The sequence below is a fragment of the Schistocerca americana genome, chromosome 6, assembly GCF_021461395.2.
Source record: "Schistocerca americana isolate TAMUIC-IGC-003095 chromosome 6, iqSchAmer2.1, whole genome shotgun sequence".
NCBI classification, from domain to species: Eukaryota; Metazoa; Arthropoda; class Insecta; order Orthoptera; family Acrididae; genus Schistocerca; species Schistocerca americana.
The window spans coordinates 277,716,804-277,733,319 of NC_060124.1; the positions used below are offsets into that span (position 1 = coordinate 277,716,804).

At 45.0% G+C, this 16,516-nt stretch overlaps 1 protein-coding gene across 22 annotated transcripts in view; it reads right to left on the reverse strand.

Annotated features, from left to right (window-relative positions):
* Nucleotides 1–16,516, reverse strand: part of LOC124619503 (CUGBP Elav-like family member 2) — a 1,137,606-nt gene that overhangs the window by 738,576 nt on the left and 382,514 nt on the right. For 11 of the 22 annotated variants that reach the window (XM_047145941.1, XM_047145942.1, XM_047145934.1 and 8 more), the window contains exon 1: nucleotides 1,919–1,973. The exons of 1 other annotated variant lie outside the window; for it this stretch is intronic. In XM_047145941.1, the coding sequence (XP_047001897.1) occupies nucleotides 1,919–1,938 (20 nt within the window). In that variant the 5' untranslated portion in view covers nucleotides 1,939–1,973. Of the gene's footprint in view, nucleotides 1–1,918; nucleotides 1,977–16,516 lie in introns of those variants that run through there. 10 more of the 22 variants (XM_047145946.1, XM_047145945.1, XM_047145943.1 and 7 more) reach the window with 4 other exon arrangements.

Here is a 16,516-nt window from a genome sequence, read left to right on the forward strand (position 1 = left end):
TTGAGAAAATGTTCTTACATAGTGTTTAGTAAGGAATTAAGCTTTGCATTTAGAAAGCTCCTTATCGAGCAACCGCTGTAATCAAATCCCCTCTTTCTACACACTGTAGCCTGTGTAACAGAATGAGCTGGCGCCTTTCTTACTATGCCTACAAGCTTCCTGGCGTACTGTACTCTCTTGAAAAAGATAGCGCAGGTGGAGCAAAATTACACAGCCATCACCTGATGATCAGTAACAATGCAGACTCTTTACGAGTTCACCCACACATTATATATGTAACGCCTAATGGAAATATAACGTGTGAGTAAGGCCAAACATTAAGTTAAGTAGAATAAAGGGTAAACAGCGGAACACGTTAGTTACAAGACACATTAACGCAGCAACAAACTTTAAAGCTAAGGTAATAAAAATGCATTAATTTTCAGGATTCTAGAGGACATGACATCAGCAGTTATTCTGGTTAACCAAATAACTGAATAAATTGCAAGAAACAATCAAAGTTTTAATATTTATTTCCTTTACTACTGGATGACTTGTTTCGAGCCTATACCCATTAATAAAACACCGAATAAGCTGTGCAGTAAAACGTTACGACGGCTACATGAATGCTCATTGTAATTAAACGTATCTTTAGTAGAGATCAACATAGGGCTAAACATCATTCGCCTCATTTAGTGAATGAATTTGAGCCTTTTAATGCTTCATACGAGAGATACGTTCAATTACAATGAACGTTCGTGTGGCTGCCTCGTATGTGTTACTGTATAGTTTATTGGATGATTTGACAATGAACTTTGAGTCTGAACTACTCATCAAGCAATGAAGGAAATTAATATGACAACTTTGAGGGTTCTCTGCAATTTATGCCATTATTTGGGTAATAAAAATTAATGTACAAAAACAGGTTTAAAACTCAGTAAGATTAATCTAAAGTAAAGAAGGGGATGGAGTAGAATTTCAATATATGTAGCAGAAAAGCGACGGACGATTCAACCTGAAAGTAAATTAGCGCTTTCCTTTGCACAGGGGAAGGAAATTTTGGAAAATAAGCCATAAACGTGAAGAGGGGAGAGTAACGTGAGGAATGCTATGCCGAAATGGCGAAAGTGAAACTTAAGTGGTTCAAAATGGTTCAAATGGCTCTGAGCACTATGGGACTCAAAACGTAAGTGGTAATGAGGCGTGTAAGTAATATCACGCACTTGCAGGTCGAAGTACAAGTCATTATAGAATTGCAGATACGCACACCAAAAGCAGCCGTTGTGGAAATGCAATTAAGCCATGCCAACAGTAGCAACTGTGCAAATGCGGGTAACTAATGCCGATAGTATCCACAATGGAAACGCAGTCTCTGCGTGCTGACCATAGCTCCCTTTGAAAATATGGTTCAAACATGCCGAACGTCGTCATTGGGCAAACGAAGTTTGTGGAAACGCAGAAAATGCGTGCTTATAGTAGCCACCACGAATTCGGAGATTTCATGTGCTGACAGGGGACATGGAGATAATGTGCGGCAGCGTGGAGGCATGTCTGCATTCGCCGAGCCAGAAGCGCAGGCAGTGCTGCACCGGCCGACGCGGAAGTGGGGGCCACGTGGCAACTGCCGACGCGGAAGTGGGGGCATACCGACACAAGTTGTGGATGAAATGAGCCAATAGAAGTGACTATAGAATCCTGGGTATGTGTCCTCAGTTAACGTGACGTCTTACTGGTGGTAGGTTACCTTCTCACTGAGAATTCGACGGAGAAATAGAAAGTCAGTTATTTGTAGCAACTGTGGATTGGTATCTATGGCAATAAAACACATCAGCAACAGGTTACTGACTTTCAGCAGCCTACGCCCTGGTGTGAATCTAGTTTCACAACTGTCGGCCGATACCCGCGAGCGAAACGGTTCGGGCGGCGTTAACAGAGTTACCTGCTGTATGCGGGCGGCATTCGTCACCTGCAGAATGGCAGCGTTGCAGCCGTCTCTGTGCGGGAGGTCACTGAGGCGCGGCTTGCGGCGGCGCCGCGGCAGCGCTTATCGGCTGTTCGGCGGCAGATAAGGCGGGCGAGGACGGCGAGGCGGCCAGAGTGCGGCGAGGAGAGGAGAGCAGAGCAGAGCAGAAACAGATAGTGTGTGTGGCCGGCGCTTGCGACACACACACACACACACACACACACACACACACACACACACACACACACTGCGTGCGGCGGCAGCGGCACCGCACTTACGACAGAGGGCGCGGCGCGAGACTCGCCGACGCATTCGCTTCTGTGCGTCGCTGGCGCTGCACGTGGCGACTCTGTGTAGGGGGCAGGCCATCAGGGAAACTGTGCTCGGTCGGGAAGGAAATCTTTGGTAGTGTGTGCTCCATTCTAGTGTCGACACTGAAAATGCTAAGACGAAGCGGCATTCGAGACCGAGAGCAGATCGACAACTCGGCAGGATTGGCAGTGGACCCTCAACGTGAAGAAGTGAAAAGTGAAAAGTGTTGCTCACAAATAGCCGAAGAGATCCACTACCGTTTGGTTATGCTACTGGCTATAAATCACTGCAAACAGCAAGATCCCTGGAGCTCCCAGGAGCGAACAGCTGAACCGACCAGAACTGCAATGATCAGATGAAAAAAAACTACAGGAAAAGCTGAACCACACGGATTCATTGGAAGAACCTTACGGGAATGATATTCTTCCACGAAGAATCTAACATTTCCTCGACCAAGAATTGTTCATCAGCTTAGGTCGTTAGCCAGGACACACACACACACACACACACACACACACACACACACACACACACACACACACGGAGATAAGAGGTAGGGCATATAACGTAGGGCTCAGAGTTTCGCCAAGGGATCGTTCGGTCGGTGCGATAGCGAGTGAGACCCTTACGCAAATGTTCTGTAGTATCTAAAGACAGACGGTACAAGAGAGGCGTTCTGCATCACAGATATTTTTACTATTGAAATTCAGAGTCTGAACATAACAGGAAGACTAGCGCAACCTATTACTTCAAGTTATCTTTCCCAAAACTAATAAGACGGTAAAATCAGGGAAGTTACAACTGGTAAGGAGATTTACCGACAATAATTCTTTCTAGGCTCCATTCACGAATGCAGTAGAGCAAGTGGCGTAAAGATAGTGGTACCAGAAGTAACTTCCGGTGGCTTGCAGACTGTAGACTTAGATTTTTTAGATGCCGCAGGGGCTCCTGTTCTCCGAGTACACAGCAGATCCGTCGCACGCAAATGGACACCAGCAACACTTTTTGTCAATGCTCTTCTTTGCCGTAATGTTTATTTCTCGAGCGAATGTAAGGACATCCATGAGTGCTGGGGCAGAAATTCTGTTTAGAGTCAACGTGTCTGCATCTACATGGATACTCTGCAAATCACACTTCAGTGCCTGGCAGAGTGTTCATCAAACTACCTTCACAGTAATTCTCTATTATTACATACCGAACAGCAAACGGAAAAAAAACACCTATATCTTTCTGTGCGAGCTCTGATTTCCCTTATTTTATTACGATGACCAGATCATTTCTTTCTATGTACGTCGGCATCAACGAAATACCTGCGCACTCGGAGGAGAAAGTTGGTGACTGAAATTTCGTAAGAAGTTCCCACGACAACGGAAAGTTCCTTTGTTTTAATGATGTCCACCACAAATACTGTATCATTTCAGTGACACTCTCTCCCCGATTTCACGGTAACACAAGAAGTGCTGTTCTTCTTTGAACTTTTCTGATGTGCTCCGTTACTCCTTCCTGGTAGGGATCCCACACCACGGCAGCAGTACTCCAGAAGAGGATGGATAAGCGTCGTCTACGCAGTCTAGCAGATCTGTTGCCTCTTGTAAGTGTTCTGCCAGTAAAAAGCAGTCTTTCGTCCGCCTTCCCCCCCCCCCCCCAACATTTTCTACGTGTTCTTTTCAATTTAAGTTGTTCGTGATTGTAGTTCCTAGGTATGTAGGTGAATTTACAGCGTTTAGATTTGACTGATTTGTCGTGTAACCGAAGTTAAACGGATTCCTTTTAGCATTCATGTGGATACCCTCACTTTTCGTTATTTAGGGTCAGTTGCCAATTTCGCACCACACAGATATCTTTCCTAAATCATTTTGCAGTTTGCTTTGGTCTTTTGATGATTTTACTACAAGATAAACGACAGCATCATCTACAAACAACCTAAGGCAGTAGCTCAGATCGTCTCCCACATCGTTTACATCGATAAGGAACAGCGGAAGTCCTGTAACAGTACCTCAGAAAACGCCAGAAATCACTACCGTTTCACTCAATGACATTCCGTCAGTTACTACGAACTGTGACCCTTCTGACAGGAAATCACAAATCCAGTCACACAATTGAGCGATATTCCGTAAGCACGCAGTTTCACTACAAGCCCTTGTGTGGCGCATAATCAACAGCCTTCTGTGTAAGACATGTATATTTCTATTGTCTGTTGTCAAACCACAATTTATGAAAGATGTTTATATTTTATTAATAGAATTAAGTAGGAATAATTAATATTTGTTATGTTGGAAATAATTGTGGTAGCAGGGAATGTCTGCACCAAAGTATTGTTGGCAAGAGAGACCGCAAATTTATCTAATTTTAAAAAGGGCGGGAGAGACCGCATATGGATACATTTTAAAAAAAGAGTGGGAAAGACCGCGCATTGATACATTTTGTAATGGTAGCAACAGAAAGCATTGTTGGCAGGAGAGACCGCACTACAGCGTTCGTAGGAAGTGGCGAGATGTGAAGCGAGTTGGTAGCAGGTCTGAAGCGAGAGGTTGAGAGGAGCGGTGTGCCTGCCAGCCACCAGCTATGATTTACAAGAGATTATAAACGGATGTACAGAGACATCAACTAACTATTATCATAAGAGGAACTAATATTACTGAATTTTTTTTTTTTGAGAAAATCAAGACTACTGAAGGTATGTTTGCGCATTGCTAGTTGTAAGATTATTGTAAAAAGTAAGTCCCATTTGAACGTTTGTATAATCATTTCATTCACAATATAATTAATTTTTGCCAGCAATATTGAATTACTGATTATAATCCATCTCAAGAACCATCAACGTAAAACTTTGCAAAATTTTATTGTTGTCAAGAAAAAGTTTAACTATGAATTACGTAACTTCAGTCAAATTAATTAAAGAATAACGTCAGCTTTGCTATTAAAGAACAACGTCATCTTTGGTAATAAATACAGCCACTTATTATGACAGCCCACCAGCAGCTAATAGAGTATAGTAAAACAGCGTAAGTATATTCATGTCGCAGTTCGATGTAGCAGTCAGATGGCGATCCAGTAACAGTAAGAAGATAAGGAACAGTTTTGGGTTATTGCAGGTAACCACTGAGGGCCACGACGACACATTCTATGTTTCGTCGAAATAATCAGAAAATCACTTTTAATAAGCAGCAATTAAATTTGTGTGTGAAGATTGAGTAAGAAGATTAATTTAAAAGGGAAAATTTCATTTGTTATTATTAAGCAAGAGGTAGAAATCCTAAGGGAAGGTTTCATAGGTTATTGTAAAAGGGATGGTTGCGTAACAAAAGAGACAGAGGAGACGGGAAGGTTTCATCTGGAAATCTAGAAATACGGAATAAATTTGAAACCCCTTGTCAATAGCACTCTACACTTCGTGCGAGTAAAGAGCTATCTGTGTTTCACAAGAATGATGTTTTCTAAACCGGTGTTGACTGTGTCTCAGTAGACAGTTTCCTTCGAGGTAATTCATAATGTTCGAACGCAATATACGTTCCAAAATTCCGCTGCATATCGACGTTAACGATATGGGCCTGTAATGAACTGGATTACTCCTACTACGTTTCTTGAATATTGGTTTCTTGAATATTGGTAACTTTCCAATCTTTGGGAACGGGTCTTTCGTGCTATTAATGTGGATGAGTAGGCGGAAAAGAATCCTCTCGTGTGCGACATTCGCGGTATGTTGCCTGACTCACAAGGGGACCACGCCTGCTCCTCATCGCCGATTTAGTCCAGATGTATGGTACACCCAGACATTGGACAGCTGCGCAAGTGACAAGTGGGCGTTCCAGGCGGCGAGACGTTTGGAGAAAATTTTGGGGCGAGGCGGGCGAGGTATGAGCCATTTGTGTTACTTTTATTTACAATTTTTACATTACTTACACTGCAAATAAACAGAAATAGTGTTCAATATGCATGCATTAACATTTTCGTAAAAGGCTTGAACAGAAAAAGGCAAAGGAAAATTTGGGAATGAAAATAAATTTCCAGGAAGGGATTGTAAGGTATACCCGAGAACTACAGATATAAAAATACATTACTTCACAGCTGATAATTTACACAGGCAGGGGTGATATTTATCGTAAAAACAGGGCAAGAAATAATTTTTGTGGCGTCTTTAACACCCTATAAACGTCGTATTTTTACAGTTACATGGTTCTTTTAAAGTTTATATAGAAAAAAAACTATTTACATTCATAAAAGGTTCGCTCTCACATTCCCTCTCATCTTACAGTTTGGCTGCAGGCCACACGGAACGCATCATTTCACCATGTATTGGCAAGGATAGCTGCTGATGTACAATGGAACGTATTTTGATACAGTCTTTGGCTCTCTTGATAAGCTAAGAGCAGTTTTGAAACTTTTTGGTCAAATTCTTTGCCTGATAATAAAAACTGACATTCCTGGATTGCATTAACGGAGTTCAATTGGGGAGACTGCACAATGGCAATTCTTTATCTTGAAAAAATGTTGTCGTGTAACTGTGGATATCTTCCATACGACTTTGTTAAAAGAAATTTTTTGTTCTCCACGTAGTGATTCATCAAACCAGTCTAAATTCTGTATACTGCTCTTTTAAGTTTCCCAGATTTTGCAGAAGTGATGACAACATTCGCGTACTATATACCATACATTGGGATGAAATCGGTAGTGACCAGGCACGTTCCCCTTCTTAGTCACGTGGCTTAAATATCCAGGCCTAACGTCGTGCTTCGGTATGTGGCACACTTATGAAGGAAACCGCGTGCAAACGCTCGTACGAGCCATTATTGAGTGTATTAGAGGTTGTACTGTGAATTACAGGGCAGGGGGTCGGGACCAGGAAAAAACGTTTCTGTATTTTTGTTTCCACGAGACGCAAATATTCGGGCTAAGTGGGTGTGAGCAATTCACCACAGAGTTCACACCTGGGAAGCATTCTATTGCTTCTGCAGGACATTTCTCCGAAAACGACGTAGTTACTGAAGGTAAAATTAGAGTAGCACATGGTTCTTTTGCTAACAATTAGTACAACTATTCCCAAGTTGACACCAGACGATGTTCCTTCTTTGTTTCCTGGACATCTATCAAATGTATGTTTGTTTCTGCTGAAAGGAAATAACCAGAGGGAAGACTTTGAATTTCGTTGTTGAGAAGAACGAAACCTGAGTGTAACATGAGAGTACGACGAGACTGCGAAGTATGATGATTTCGCGAGTAAATGAACTGAGTCTAAATGAGTTTTCCTATAAGGGAACCACATATTTCATATTCTTTTAAAGACTGTATCAAAGACAGCCCATTTATTTTGTGTTCTGTACAACTTTTAATATATTTCCGAGTAGGAAAACGTCAAAATAGCTGTAACGTGGCTTGCAGCAACTACGGGTGTAACTGCTGAAATGTCGGATTAAAGCAAGGCATCAAAGCAATTCAGAGGCGTGCCGCTACATTTGTTACTGGGAGGTTCGATCCACTTTATAAACAGAGAAAAAGCTATTGCAGTTTTGCTTCCTAAACATCAGCATAATCATTCCAAATTTGCCAATACTGTTGCGGGACCCAACTCTTAATGCCTAGAAAGAAGAAAAATAAATTGCTTCACTTTCTCCAGGCATATATACATACATACATAAACAAAAATGGTATTTACTTCAGTATAAAACAACGGATAATGGTACACCACACTGGGTACTACCTATCACTTGTGCCAGCAAGCTGCGTTACACTCCATAGTCGCCTCTGCTCGTACACACTGCTTACAGGTTTTTTCTAGATGCCTGCGGTTCGCGCGAGGTGTACTTAACTTGGGGGTCCAGGCCAAGGCACTAATTTTGCTCCTTTTTCGGCCGGTGTGTCTCTTTCGTGTTAGTAATGCCGCCAGATATCAAATTTTCTCCTACACTTTAACTGTTTAGCAATTACGGATAACAGCCCAATTTGGCACGGTAATTCTGCGATAATTGCTGGCCGAATTAGAGCGCATTACTTTCAACAATTATGTTCTCTCTCTCTCTCTCTCTCTCTCTCTCTCTCTCTCTCTCTCTCTCTCTCTCTTTCTTTCTCTCTCTTTCTTTCTCTCTCTCTTTATATACACACAACAGAGCTATTACCAGGAAAATCATTGCTAGAATTTAAGGTGTTGGCAGTGCCAGCCAACAGCAGTTTCCAGTAACGTTTTAACTGACTTCAAAACAGAGATGAAAGTTGCGTAGTGATGTACTGGAACGGAATTTGAAAGTGCGAGTGACGGCAAGCAACACGCGCGTTTGCAACAGCAGCTGTTTGTATTTCCATTCGGGCCTTTTTACGTCTAAACACAGTCCGCCGGTCGTAAAAAGCTGGCGCAGCGACTGAATTCACTGGAGCCATTACTGCTATTACGAGGGGGAGGGGGTAGGCTGCACGTTTTCGGTCATTTGTACGGTGACTAATACCTGTTGAACGGCCAACGTTAACGAAGGGCAAAATGGAGACTGGAAACCAAGTGTGGCGTCGTGAAAACTTGCTGGACTCCCAGGTGGTGGAGTACAAATTGAAGAGAAAAAGATCGTAGTTTCTCTGTTATCCGCCTGGGTCCCACAGGTTCATCAAGTACTGAAAACAGTGTTATCTACTTTTTGTTGCCATATAATCGTCTTGGAAAATGGAGTGATGCTACGACTGTAACTGATCGCCTGCACGAGAAGATTCTACAACATTTAATTAAATGTAGGAAGACACAGTGTAAACATGAATGCAAACTCAATCATCAGAGAGAACGAAAATCCTTGTCGACGCTCAGGCGGGACTGTCATGGAGTACACAGCTGCGCTCCAGAGAAGTGTGAAGGTGTAAGGGGGGGGGGGGGGGGGGGATAAATGACTGTGCTTAAACTGACACACAATATTTTTAGCGTAACGCAATCTGACTTTCAATAATCCCTACAAAATAATGGCGCTGACTAACAATAACCTATACCTTTCATGAATCACTTACCTCACAAAAATCTTCGTTACTCAAACTACTGCAATACAGCATGCGCCAATACTGCCAGCTGAATAAAATATTCTAACTATTGAAGGCACTAACTACTGATAGGCATAGTTAGCAAATGAAAGATTTTGATAAATAACAAACAATGTATTTACCTTAATAGTGCTCAAAAGTCATTATATATATATCAGTTCATGACATCCAGTCTTACAGATTTACTGTCTCTGATGGACACACATCCAGATCATCCGCTCTCAAAACTCCGCCATCTCTCTCCCCACATCCACCACTGCTGGCGGCTCAACTCCAACTGAGCAACGGTACGCGCAGTTCACATCCAACTGCCCAACACTGCAATAGCAAATATTTCAACAATGCCAACCAGCCACAGTGCACACAGCTCAGTTAGTGATTTTCATATACAGCGCTACATGGCGTTACCAACATAAAAACCTAAACAGCCTGCTTACAGTTTAAGGTCGTCGCTGCAGCGTATATGCAATGTAGCAGAACTCCAAAGCGAGTGTGTAAGCACCGACATGTAGGCAAAGGATTAGGGTAGCTTTCCTCTCTTTCCGAGGTGCGTGCGTTAAAAACGGAAACAATCTATGGCGACGTTAGTACACCAAATGCTTCCAAGCGTGACCAAGAAGCTATTTTTTTTTCTTGGTTGCCGAAGGACAAACACCGGTAGACATCCATCGGATAATGAAGAATGCGTATGTGGCATCATGTCTGGCGAATACCACCATTGTGGAATGGTGCGCGAAATTCCGTGATGGTCGCGAATCACCCTGCGTTCTTTGGTTACCGTGGCCTATTCCTTCTTTGTATCTAGGAATCTGGCGTCTCGGTCACTGGGGAACGGGGAAATTACGGCCTGTAATTAAGGCGAGACGTCCGGGAAAACTGCGACAAGGAATGTTGCTGCTTCGTGGTAAGGCACGCCCCCAAATCCCAAATGTATCGCAGAAGTTACCCCGACTCAAGTGTGAACACATTTGAGCACTCGCTTTATAGTGCTGATCTCTTCCCATGCGGTTTTCACGCCTTCGGTCCCTTGACAAAGGCCTTCAAGGGTAGCCGATTCCTGTGGAGGGGAATGGGCAGCAATTAATTACGGATTTCTTCGATCAGCAGGACATGCGGTTTTACCAAATGGGTATCTAGAACGTGGTGCTTCGTTGGAATGATTACCTCAATGCTCTCGTCAATTTTGACTGATTGGGATACCGGTTCTGGACTCTAAGGCCTACGAACCGAAAAATAACGTCAAATTAGAACAGTATTTAATGACATAGGAGGAAACATGAAGGAGAGAAAAAATAACGAAAATTTGACCAATAGATGGCATTGAAAGCGTCAGAATAAGCATACCAAAAGACGTGCGGCACAGCGGCTGTTCCTCAGTTTTGCGTCCGAGACGCCCGGCGTGACTGCCTCCATGAAGGATGCCGCGATGCTGGTAGAGCTCTTTTACAAGTAGCCCTGCAGAACTTCCAGACAGTCAAGGGCATGAAGAACGTAATGTGGAGAAAATGATTACAGAATTCGAAAAGACAGGTTCTCTTGAAGTGCAATCTGGAAGAGGGGGAAAGCAGTTGATTCGATGTTTTCCGTACGTCGTACATGCCTGCGAGTACGGCGCGTAAGATCCTACGAAACATCCTGCATTGCTATCCATACAAAATCACCAAAGCTCAGCAGTTGCTTTCTACTGACCTGCCAGTAACAAACATTCGATTTGGAACTTCTTCCTCGCATTGCAGTTGACAGTGAACGGCCATGAAACATCGTGTTGACAGACGAAGCTCATTTCCACCTCCGGGGAGATGTCAAAATGTAGAACTGAAGAAGATCGACAACAGAAAATTCGTATGCTCATCAACCGGTACCACTTCATTCTGTAAAGGTGACTTGTGCGGGCTGATGGCATGATTTGTGGTAGGGCGTACTTTTTCTAGGAAATGAGTCCTGCGGGACCCGTTATCTGTGTCGATACTGGTAAGCGGTGTGAGAGTCGTTTTACGTACCAACGTCATTTCAATCCTTTAACGACGAAGGTGTGTGGGTGGGATCATTTTTATGCAAAATGGAGACCCTCCACCCACTGCACAGCCAATAAAGTGGCTGTTAGCAGAGGCATTTCGGAAATGCTTGCATTACCAGCCGTCTTCCCTACCGGTTGGCCGTCCAGATCACCTGATCTTGATCCGTGTGACTTTTGGCTCTCTGTTTACATGAAAGATAACGTAGCTGAACTAAAGGCATGCATCGTGCAACGCATTCTTAACGTGACCCCTTGTCCGTTGTGGAATACATTGTCTCTCAGTTTCAACTTGTGGCAGAAAACTGTGGATGGTGTATTGAACGTGTCTTGCAGCAGTCTCATGACAATTGGAAACCAATGTTCTTTTGCTTTTTCTGTTTCTAGCCCCAAGACAAAAGCTGCTATTTTGCTATTTATTTGGTTTTTTGGCCTCAGGACAGTTAAAAACCATTTTTTCCCATCGGATGTGGTATGATCTTGCCATGGTGGACGGGCTTACCTACCTAATAGTTTCACAACTGTTGACGGTGGAACTTGTGCAGTCGTGCACATTGAACAGTACGGATGGTGTAACGCGCAACTCGAACCATAGCCATCCTAGACTTTTCATTTACCTTAAGACGCTTACAGCAGTACCTGTTTGTAATATCTTTTTGTTCCATGATGTTCCCGCCCTCCGTCAATAATACGCAGTTCAAATTTGACGTTATCCTGAGGAGTAATATCATTCTACTGCGTCTCAAAACTGCAACACTAATTATAGACATCCTGTATTACTTTCACACTGGACAATAATTAGATACTGAAAACAACAACCAGTCGCATTATTTCTAAGTATTATCAAGTCACAGCAGCTAGTATGTATGTAAGTAACATCGAATACTGCAGATGATACTTCCATTACAATAACAAGACTGTCACAAAATCTGTTGCAAACACAAAGGTTTAGAAAAATCAGCATATAGGAGGGAACGGACCTGTTTATCTTTGCCCCCATAGTTCTGCGTTTCTACACCCATGTCCATGCCAAAATGCCAAACACATGCTATATGAAGATCGTCACGATCATCGTCACGATCATCGTCACGATCATCGTCACGATCATCGTCACGATCATCGTCACGATCATCGTCACGATCATCGTCACGATCATCGTCACGATCATCGTCACGATCATCGTCACGATCATCGTCACGATCATCTTAGAATATCCTGAAGGGTTTACATTAACTGACATTAAGTTAAAAGAAATTGTAGCAAAGGTGAGGTGTTAGTGAAAAACTTTCGATGCAGCTTTGCTGTGAACGTCATACTACCGCGTCACGCAAGTTATGATATTAACGACGAAATCAGTATGGCGTCTCCGGAGTTGTCGACCGCCGTCGTCGTATCGAGTCAAACGTCATTTTGACACCACTTCCAAGTAAGCCTTGCGCGTCATGAACGCGTCCCTCTGCTGCCCGGGGGTTACCACAGATCACTAAGAGGGCAGGTACGTGCAGCGCTGCACCCTCGTGACCGCCGACACGGGCTCGGCACGCCGCAGTGCCCGTTACAAGGGGCAGTGCCAGACGAACTCGCGTCGCTGTCGCCAGACGCGCCCGTACCGGGGCTTCCGGCGCAAAGTAGCTCTCGGGCCCTGGGGCCGCTTTTTTAATTAATAACAAGCAGCCGCGGCTTTATTAAAAAAATTCGCCAGCGCAGCCCAGCTCAGCACAGGCGCAGGCGGGCCAGGTAGGTAGGCAACCAGCCAGGCAGGCAGGCGCTGCAGTGTTGTGCCGCCCGCGGGTCGCGGTGCGCCTTTGATGTCCGGCGCGGTCGATGCGGCTTTTGTGCGGCGCAATCACTGGCTGCTGCTGCTGCTGCTGCTGCCGCCGCCGCCGCCGCCGCCCGCTCGCAAAGTGCCCGGCAGTTCAATTTGGCTTCGTGGCAGCCTGCAGTCATCGGCAAACAGCCGCTCGCCGAGCGCCGTTTATCATTGGCGCCCCCGCCAACGCACGATTTGGCCGCTGTCTACAGGTGCTCCTGGATTTGGCGACAATGTGAATCTTTCTCTTGGGGCCTTCCGGTGGGAGACACACAGGCTATTTTCATACTGATTTTCCACTTAGTACTGTTTGTTTATTTGCAATCGATTTCGAGGTCTTTTGTGGCTTTATCTTAAGGCACTCAAGTGTATCTACCGTGGCACTGTGCCACGGTATGCTCCAATGCAGGGCCTGTCACGGCGTGCCTGACTACAAGCGGCCGTGGTTGGTCGGTTGGTTTTGGGGTTTGATGGGGGCTAAACATCGAGGTCACCAGTCCCCTGTCCCAAACAGACATACTTGTAAAAGGCCTATACAGTAAAAGCGTAACCTCTGCACCCAGAGGGAGAGAACACCAAGAGGTACAGAGCTAAAATGAACACGGCAATAACACAAAATAGAGGACACTTAAAAGGAGCAGAGCAAATAGTTGACTAGAGTAAAACAGACTACAGTGGTTGATGGATCAGAAGGTCAACCACTCGACTACAAACGAAGAACCTCCAGCTGGAAAGCGTTGATAGAAGTACCAACACAACTTGTTACCAGAACAGATACTATTTTGGTATCCACGTCACAGTTAGAAGTCGCTGGAGTGGGTGTAGTCTGAGAAATCATGCGAGAGCGCCCACACTAGAGTGAGCGATAAAACCCAGCTGCACGGATAAAACGTAAAACTGAGTCAGCTATAGAGGCATCGTCACCTAGAATTAAAGGAAGTGCAGCTGGTAAATTAAAGGACTGCCACAAGGGGGCTAAAAGAGGGCAGTCCATCAGAAGATGGACCACTGTCAGCCCTGCATCACAGCGACACTTGGGCGGGTTCTCACGGCTGTGGGTCAACCGCGTATGTCCAATTCGGAGACGGCAGAGAACAACTGAGTCCCAACGCGGGCCCCTCAAGGATGAGTTCCATACGGCCGTGGACGACTTTACCATGCGGAGCTTATTTGGCGTGTTCAAGACAGACCATTCAAAGGTCCAGACATCGCGGACCTTGCGATGTAGGGCTGACCGAATGTCTCTTTCCACGAGACCAAGCTCCAGGGGCGGCGAAGTGGTGGCCTGCTTGGCTAACCGATCGACACGTTCGTTTCCTGGAATGCCGATGTGGCCCGGGGTCCACACAAACGTCGCTGAACGACCACACTCGGCGAGAGCAGAAACAGCATCTTTAATACGACGCACCAAAGGGTCCCGAGAAAAACACTGGTCGAGTGCTTGCAATCCACTCAGGGAGTCACTGCGTATGACAAATGACTCCCCAGGGCAGGAGGAAAGGTGAGCGAGTGCACGAGAAAGAGCAACCAGCTCCGCGGTGAAACCACTGCTCCCACAAGGCAGGGAATGCTGCTGAACGTAGTCGCCGTGGATGAAAGCAAACGCAGTGCGCCCGTCGACACAGAAAGCGGCCGTGGTGTGCGGACCGCGGGGAGGCTGGGGCACGACACTCTCCAGCCCGACAGAATCGCGGTATCAGCGCTGTTGGGCCTTCACTATTTGTTCGTTGTACGACAGGCGTTCACAGGTTCGGTAACACACTGCAAGGTGAGAATCCACTTTTAATTTGATGAGGATGCATTTAAAACGAAAATAGCATTGTGAAAGGGACAAATTCTGAGAAAAAATACATTCCATTTCCCTAACCTCAGAGGCTTTGAAGAAAACGCGAGGTTGACGAATTCATCGTGGCCTTCAAAGAATTACAAGTATAGTTTTCTAAACTGTTATGAGAACAGTTCCAGTCTTACATCTGTTTTCGAACTGTTCTCGCACCCGTTTGCCGTTTTAGTCGAAAGCGTCGCTGTGCACGGGCATATGTAACCAATTTACCTGGCATGTAATTTCCATTTTAAAATCAAATCCTTTTACATTAAAACTGTTCTGGATGTCTTAACTGTTTTCGTCGAGGACAATTTCCGTGTCTCCATCATGAGTTTGCAAACGTGATAGAATATTTCAAAATGTTCAAATGTGTGTGAAATCTTATGGGAGTTAACTGCTAAGGTCATCAGTCCCTAAGCTTATACACTGCTTAACCTAAATTATTCTAAGGACAAACACACACTCCCATGCCCGAGGGAGGACTCGGACCTCCGCCGCGTTCAGCCGCACGGTCCATGACGGCAGCGCGTCAGACCGCTCGGCTAATCCCGCGCGGCTAGAATATTTCGATTGGAACGTGTGTGTGAAAAGCTTTTTTCCATTACGAAACTAAATAAATCACGATTATGTGGCATCCCGACTGTGAAAATCGGTGAAATTGTCTGTCGGTTTGTATGCCGACAGGTTGTACCAGATGAAAACTGTATTGTGATTTCAATGTGACAATAATTAAGTAATTCTAAAATTTGGTTTCGTTTGTCATCTATGTTGTTCGGAAATATGTAACCAAGTTCGTGTGCACAACTGCATTGCCATTTGAAGACTGCCTCTTCCCCCTGAGACGGCGCGACGTGGTGGTGGGGGGAGCGGGTGGGAGGGGGGGGGGGGGACGTGCAGTTCGACCTGAGCGCTATGGCGCGCGCGCCAGGTTACGGCTCGCGAGCTGAAGTCTTTGTCACGCCTGACGTGGTGCAACAAATGGAAGTCTCCATGTGGACATACTACACAGAGTGTAAGCGATAATGGTTTACAACGGATCACACCGGTGTGGGGGGAAGTCCATTCGAACAATTTGGTACAGGGCACTATATTGTGTTTTAAATTAGTTGCGACTTTTGACGTTTGGCTCAGCGGTGGGGACATGACGCCGTTGCCCAGGTAACACCAACGGCGAGCCGGCTTTCCCTACCAGACCACCGTCAGTTCGCCTGGTACAGCGTGCCTGTTGCCACGCCGTGAATCAACAATACCACGTGGGGTCGCGGTTTAGAGACACCAGCGCTCATTAGCTCTCATAGTAAAGTGATATTTTCTGGCGTTGAAATGTTTTACAGTCGTCAGGTGTTGTGAACAAGTGTTTCGTGTTGGCGCTGCATTAATAGTAACAGTGCAGGACTTCTGAACACGAGATTCGCAGTAACAGTGGTCGTCCAAGAACACGGTCATCAGCTGTAAAGATAATGTTCTGCTACAAAATATTCCTCCGAACAAAAAAAGCAGTGGACAATGCGCAGTACCACTCGTTCGTGATGGATAAAGCTCCAACAATGCTGTGGAGGAAAGCTGCCATTTTTCTTTCGGTACAAAGAAATGTTCCATTGCATA